The sequence below is a fragment of the Manacus vitellinus genome, unplaced genomic scaffold, assembly GCF_001715985.3.
Source record: "Manacus vitellinus isolate BGI_N305 unplaced genomic scaffold, ASM171598v3 scaffold_52_pilon, whole genome shotgun sequence".
Lineage (NCBI taxonomy): Eukaryota > Metazoa > Chordata > Aves > Passeriformes > Pipridae > Manacus > Manacus vitellinus.
This window is the reverse complement of record NW_021940628.1, coordinates 2,791,360-2,796,691: the sequence shown is the minus strand read 5'-3', so window position 1 is coordinate 2,796,691 and position 5,332 is coordinate 2,791,360. Positions and strand designations below refer to the sequence as shown.

At 57.5% G+C, this 5,332-nt stretch overlaps 2 protein-coding genes across 2 annotated transcripts in view; one reads left to right on the top strand and one right to left on the bottom strand.

The window, feature by feature from the left end:
* Positions 1 to 1,361, top strand: part of LOC103754786 (myotubularin-related protein 9-like) — a 3,577-nt gene extending 2,216 nt beyond the window's left edge. The window contains exons 6-10 of the mRNA XM_029963049.1: positions 2 to 26; positions 115 to 256; positions 344 to 564; positions 694 to 845; positions 964 to 1,361. Of these exons, the coding sequence (XP_029818909.1) occupies positions 2 to 26; positions 115 to 256; positions 344 to 564; positions 694 to 845; positions 964 to 1,127 (704 nt within the window). The 3' untranslated portion in view covers positions 1,128 to 1,361. The remainder of the gene's footprint in view (position 1; positions 27 to 114; positions 257 to 343; positions 565 to 693; positions 846 to 963) is intronic.
* A 607-nt stretch (positions 1,362 to 1,968) lies between these two features.
* Positions 1,969 to 5,332, bottom strand: part of EIF3I (eukaryotic translation initiation factor 3 subunit I) — a 5,920-nt gene continuing 2,556 nt past the window's right edge. Inside the window, exons 2-9 of the mRNA XM_029963048.1 lie at positions 5,115 to 5,180; positions 4,375 to 4,524; positions 4,159 to 4,286; positions 3,763 to 3,873; positions 3,270 to 3,359; positions 2,926 to 2,999; positions 2,660 to 2,752; positions 1,969 to 2,357 (exon numbers count right to left, since the gene is read on the bottom strand). Coding sequence (XP_029818908.1) covers positions 2,276 to 2,357; positions 2,660 to 2,752; positions 2,926 to 2,999; positions 3,270 to 3,359; positions 3,763 to 3,873; positions 4,159 to 4,286; positions 4,375 to 4,524; positions 5,115 to 5,180 — 794 coding nt within the window. The 3' untranslated portion in view covers positions 1,969 to 2,275. The remainder of the gene's footprint in view (positions 2,358 to 2,659; positions 2,753 to 2,925; positions 3,000 to 3,269; positions 3,360 to 3,762; positions 3,874 to 4,158; positions 4,287 to 4,374; positions 4,525 to 5,114; positions 5,181 to 5,332) is intronic.

Genomic DNA, 5,332 nt, shown 5'->3' with positions numbered 1-5,332 from the left:
TGCCTGGCTGCCCAGTGCATGGACAGGTAAGGGGGCTGCACCCCAAAGCCCCTCCTTCCCCCAACTCCCAGCATGGCACAAAATCCAGGCGCCATCCCGGGTTGATCCCGACAGGGAGGAGGCCACGGTGCTGGTGCACGGGGCGGAGGGGACGGACACGACGCTGCTGGTGACAGCGCTGGCCCAGGTGATCCTGGACCCGTCCTGCCGCACCCTGGCGGGATTCCAGGGGCTGCTGGAGCGGGAGTGGATCCAGGTGAGAGCGGCAGCTCCGAGGGGGATGGGGATCCCAGCCTGGCTGGGCACCCTCAGCCCCATATCCACCCCCCTCGGGGTCCCACAGGCCGGACACCCCTTCCACCTCCGCTGCGCCCACTCCGCCTATTCCCACGCCCGGCTGAAGCAGGAGGCACCGCTTTTCCTGCTCTTCCTCGACTGTGTGTGGCAGCTGAGCCGCCAGTTCCCCTTCTCCCTGGAATTTGGGGAGCGCCTCCTCCTCTCCCTCTTCGACAACGCCTACGCCTCGGCCTACGGCACCTTCCTCTGCAACAACGAGAAGGAGAGGTGAGAGGGGTGGGGACAGCACTGTCCCCAGGGAGCAACTCCAGCAAATCCCCTCCTGGTCACGGTTTGGGTCACAGCAAACCCCACGAGCCCTGGCAGGGACCGAAACGCATCCCCCGTGTCCCACAGGAGCCTGTGCAAGGTGAAGGAGAGCACACACTCGCTCTGGGCCTGGCTGAACCGGCCTGAGGAGCAGCAGAAGCTCCTGAACCCTCTCTACTCCCACAACGCCCTGGTGATCTGGCCCTCCGTGGAGCCCCAGAGCATCCAGCTCTGGCAGGGTGAGTGGGATCCTCCCAAAATCCATCCTCAGCCCCGAGCTGGGCTGGATGAGGGGAAGCTGCTCTGCCTTTCCCTCGCTGACAGGGCTGAAATAACACCCAGCCCCTTCTCTCCCAGGTTTATTCCTCCGTTGGATCCGTCCATCCCAGCACCTGGATGAGGCCTGGGCAGAGATCCAGCGGTTGGTTGAGGAAAACAACACCCCTGCCAAGGAGAGCACAGGGAACAGGCTGAGCCAGTCCCTCTCTGACCACACTGCTGGGATGGAGAACAGGAGATGAAGGGCAGCACAGGCAGTTCAGTCCCGTGGGATGCCAGGACAAGGCAACACTGGAGCTTCCTGTGGGAAGTGCTGTGCTGGACACAGACCCCACGGACAGCTCTGGGAGGGAGGAACAGACCCCCTTTCCCAGCCTTTGGGCTGCCCAGACTGAGCTTGTTTCAGTAAAGCCTCTCTCCCAGCCCACACCGGCATTCCACTCTTCCATAGGGGCAGGAGGAAGATGCTCCTTCCCAGTGGGATTTCGGCAGCGCTTGTGGATGGCTGTGGAGCAGGACATCAACCTGCCTGCCAGCCAGGCAGGCACAGCAAAACCAGGAGCTCACACTAAACCAACACCCTCTCCACAGAAGGCACAGAGGCTGCAGCCTCACTGTTCCATCAGCCACTCCAAGCTGGGAGAGCCGGGCTGGGAATTCTGCCCTTGAACCCAGATTTGAGGAAGGAAAGAGAAACAAACCACCCCTCCTGACAGGCAGGGTGAGACAGGGGGGAAGGATGAGGAGCACGAGCTCCTAGAGCAGGAAATAACTGTTCCATGAGGAAAGTTGGCCCAGGGTCAGCCCAGCAGATAAACAAAGCGGCCGGGCCGGGCGCGTGCGTGTCAGCTGGAAAACAATTCCTGGCTGCTGCACTTCCAGCCTCTTCACACTTCAGGGCTGGACCTGAGGCTCTGGGTCACTCCCTGGGAAAGAGTTAAGCCAGGATGGGCAGAGGTCCCGGGAGAAGCAGCACTGTCTGTCTGCCCATGGGTGTGGAACAAGGCACTGGCAACAGAGCCGGGAAAACAAAGTCCTTGGGTTAACTGGGAAAAAAAAACAACCAAAAAAACCCCACAGAGGTACTTTGCCTTGTGTTTACAAAAGATTTCTATTTATTTCCTGATGATTTTTTCCCTCCCCTGATGTATAAATATACCCAGCAGGCAGGAAGCCCCCGGGGCAGGCAGGCAGCCAACCCAGCAGCCTTCCCACAAAAGCCATTCCTGCCCTTCGGAGCTGGCTTGAGTTTCCACTTCCCCACCTTCACACAGCCCCCAAAATGCAGCAGGAGAACTTCAGGCCTTACAGCAGCCCCTTGACAGAGCTGATGGACTGGGCAAGGGGTTGGAGGAGAAAAAGGAGGAGGAGAGGAGAGGGAAATCCTCCTTCAGGCTTCAAACTCAAACTCGAAGTACTGGGGATCGAAGTAGTGGATGCGGACGTAGCCATCCTCACCCCCACTGCTGTAACTGCAGGGAGGAAAGGGACAGTCAGGAACGCTGCAGGAGCAACCAGGGGCAAGTCTGGCCTCACAACCCCCTCCTGGAACTAACACAGGAATCACAAGGCAAAGAAAGGATCAGTGAGGCAGCCAAAGGGTGGAACAGGGTGTTGGTGACCCCTTGGGCTGGCCTGAGGGGAGGCTGGAATGGGAGGATTAAGGTGCTGGTTCTGCTCCCAGGACAGGGATCCTGTAGGTCCAGACATATCCCAACTAAAAAGTGGGACTGCCTGGGCTGGGACACACTGCAAGACCCCCAGAGAGCCTCACCTCTTCCCGTCGGGGTGAAACGCGACACTGTTGATGGGACCGAAGTGACCCTTCACTCTGCCAAACTCTTCCTCAAAAGCCAAGTGGAAGAACCTGGGAGAAGGAAGGAGATTTACACTGTCACAAGGAGCTGGGAGCCTGCAAGGGGCACAATCAGGGATTCCTCAAACAAGCTCTGCATGTTCAAGGACTCCTCCAGGAGCAGGGTGCTCTGGGAACAGCGTTCTGAGCTGTCAGGAGCGCTCCAGGTGAGGGAAAGGACCTGCCTGGCCTCAAATTTGCCAATCCTGGTGGAGGTTGTGGTCACATCCATGGCCTCCTGCCCACCACCAAGCACGACCTGCAAAGGAGAGAAGCCACCACCCTTCAGTGCTGCTTGTCCCACACTCAGGGGCAGCTGGGGGAGGAGGGAGCAGAGCCTTTGGGGAATCCCAGAACCACCGAGGCTGGAAACCAGAGGGCACAAAGCCTCGTTCCCTGTGCCAGAACCAGCAAAATTCCCCAGCCCCATTGCACAGTCCTGGTTTTCAGCTGGGCTGGGGACACTCATGCTGGTGACACAACTCAGGGGTCACAGCAGGAGGGTGACACTGAGGGAGCTCATCCTTACGTGGTCAAAGATGGGGGAGAGGGCAGCAGAGTTCACCGGCCGCTCCGTCCGGAACGTCTTCAGGTGCTCCAGGGATGTGCAATCAAAGAGCTACGAGGCAAAAAGGCAGAGAGCTCATTAATTAACTCACACAAATCCAGCTTGCTGGGCCTCACCTGGGGAGGTGCAGTCACTCCTGGACACTCAAATCCCAAAATGTATTTCCCCAGAATGCCAAAACACCGGCCTAAGGTAAACCTGTTGCCTTCCAGAGGTGGCAAGCTGCCAATATATTCTGGAAAATGCCAAAAGTACTCTGGAAATGCCAAAATAATTTCATTTTCAATGCCTGACTGATAATTTTACACGGTGGCATCTCCCCTTCCTCACCGAGCTTTCCCACTGAGCTTTGCCTGTCCACTTCCTGAAATCCCTGAGGAGGAAAAAAAACCCTGTGATAAGCTCTGAGGAGAGGTCCTGCCAGGAAATATCCACTGCTGATGGAAAACCTCACCTTGGCCGTGTTGTCCTTGGAGGCTGTGATGAACATGGTCATGTCCCTGGAGGTCTGGATGTCGTTGATCTGCTTGGTGTGCTCCTTGATGTTCGACAGCTGCTCCCCTGACTGAGGGGGAAGAGGCAGTTTCAGGGAGCTGGGAAGAGTCCTCCTCATTGAAAATAATGTAGGAGATCATGGAATAGCATCCTGGGATGGTGTGGGTTGGAAGGGAACTCGAAGATCATCTCACTCCACCTGAGCGGGGGGGGTTGGCACATCTGCCTTGCTCAGGGGAGCCACAAATCTGAACTACCCTTCCATGAAGCTGCTGTTTGGAGCCCCAAAATCCTACAGTTTGCCCCTGAACCCCACAGGAACGCTGTGCCATCCTCCTCCCTCCCAGTCCCTGACCTTGGCACTGAACTGGTTGAGCTCCCCACTCTCGTGGCCCGCGATGATGAACTCCCCGAGCGGGCCCCACACGGCGCTGGTGATCTTGGAGTCGCTGCAGGGGATCTTCATGTAGGGCTCGTTGTTCTCTGAGGGAGGGGACAGACACACAGAGAGGTGGCACAGCCCTCCACACCCTCCCCCAGCCCCTCCCCAGCCCCAGGGAGGATCCCTCACCGATCTGGGCGGGGTCCCGCAGGTCGAAGAAGCTCACGAAGCACTGGTAGCCCATCTGCTTGTCCGTGGAGAACATGATGATGTTCCCCCCAAAGTCGAAGCCACACGTCCTCACAGCACTGCTGGTCTTCACCAGGGCCAGCTGCTTCCCTGGGGGGGACAGGGACATCAGCTCAGGGGGCTGGGGGGGAGTTATGGGACAGGGGAAGGGGTGGCAGGGGAGGCAGGAGGGTCAGGGGATCCCTGACTTGGGATCTGCAGAACCACTTGTGAGTCACAGACCACCGGATTTTGGGGGGCTTTTCTGAGCTTAATCATGGAATAACAGAATACTTTGGGTTGGAAGGCACATTATGGATCACCTTTTCCACCCTCTGCCTGCAGGGACACCTGATGCTATCCCAGGTTGCTCCAGCCTGGTCCTGGATACTTCCAGGGATGGGACAGCCACAGCTTCTCTGGTAAATCCATTCCAGCCCCTCCCACCCTCACAGTGAAGAATTCCTTCCTAATCTCTCACCTAAATCTCCCCTTTTCCAGCTTAAAGCCATTCCCCCTTGTCCTGTCCCTCCATCCCTTGTCCCAGGTCCCTCTCCAGCTCCCCTGGAGCCCCTTCAGGCACTGGAAGGGTCTCCAAGGTCTCCTCCCCAGGCTGAACACCCCCAACCCTCCATGGCAGAGCTGCCCCATCCCTGTGGATGCCCTGCAGATGCCAGGCAGGGATTTGGGAAGGGCTTTACCTGTCTCACAGTCCCAGAGCCGGCAGCTGTTGTCGGCAGAGCCCGTGAGCACGTGCCGTGTGTCCCCTGGGTGTCACCAGTCAGGGAAGGACATGGATAAATTTATATATATGTACAAATTCTACAGATACATATGCATAAAAATTCCATCTATATAAAAATACACATGGAAAATATAACAGTTTAAGTGGAGGTATCAAGACCAGAGTAAGAGGCAG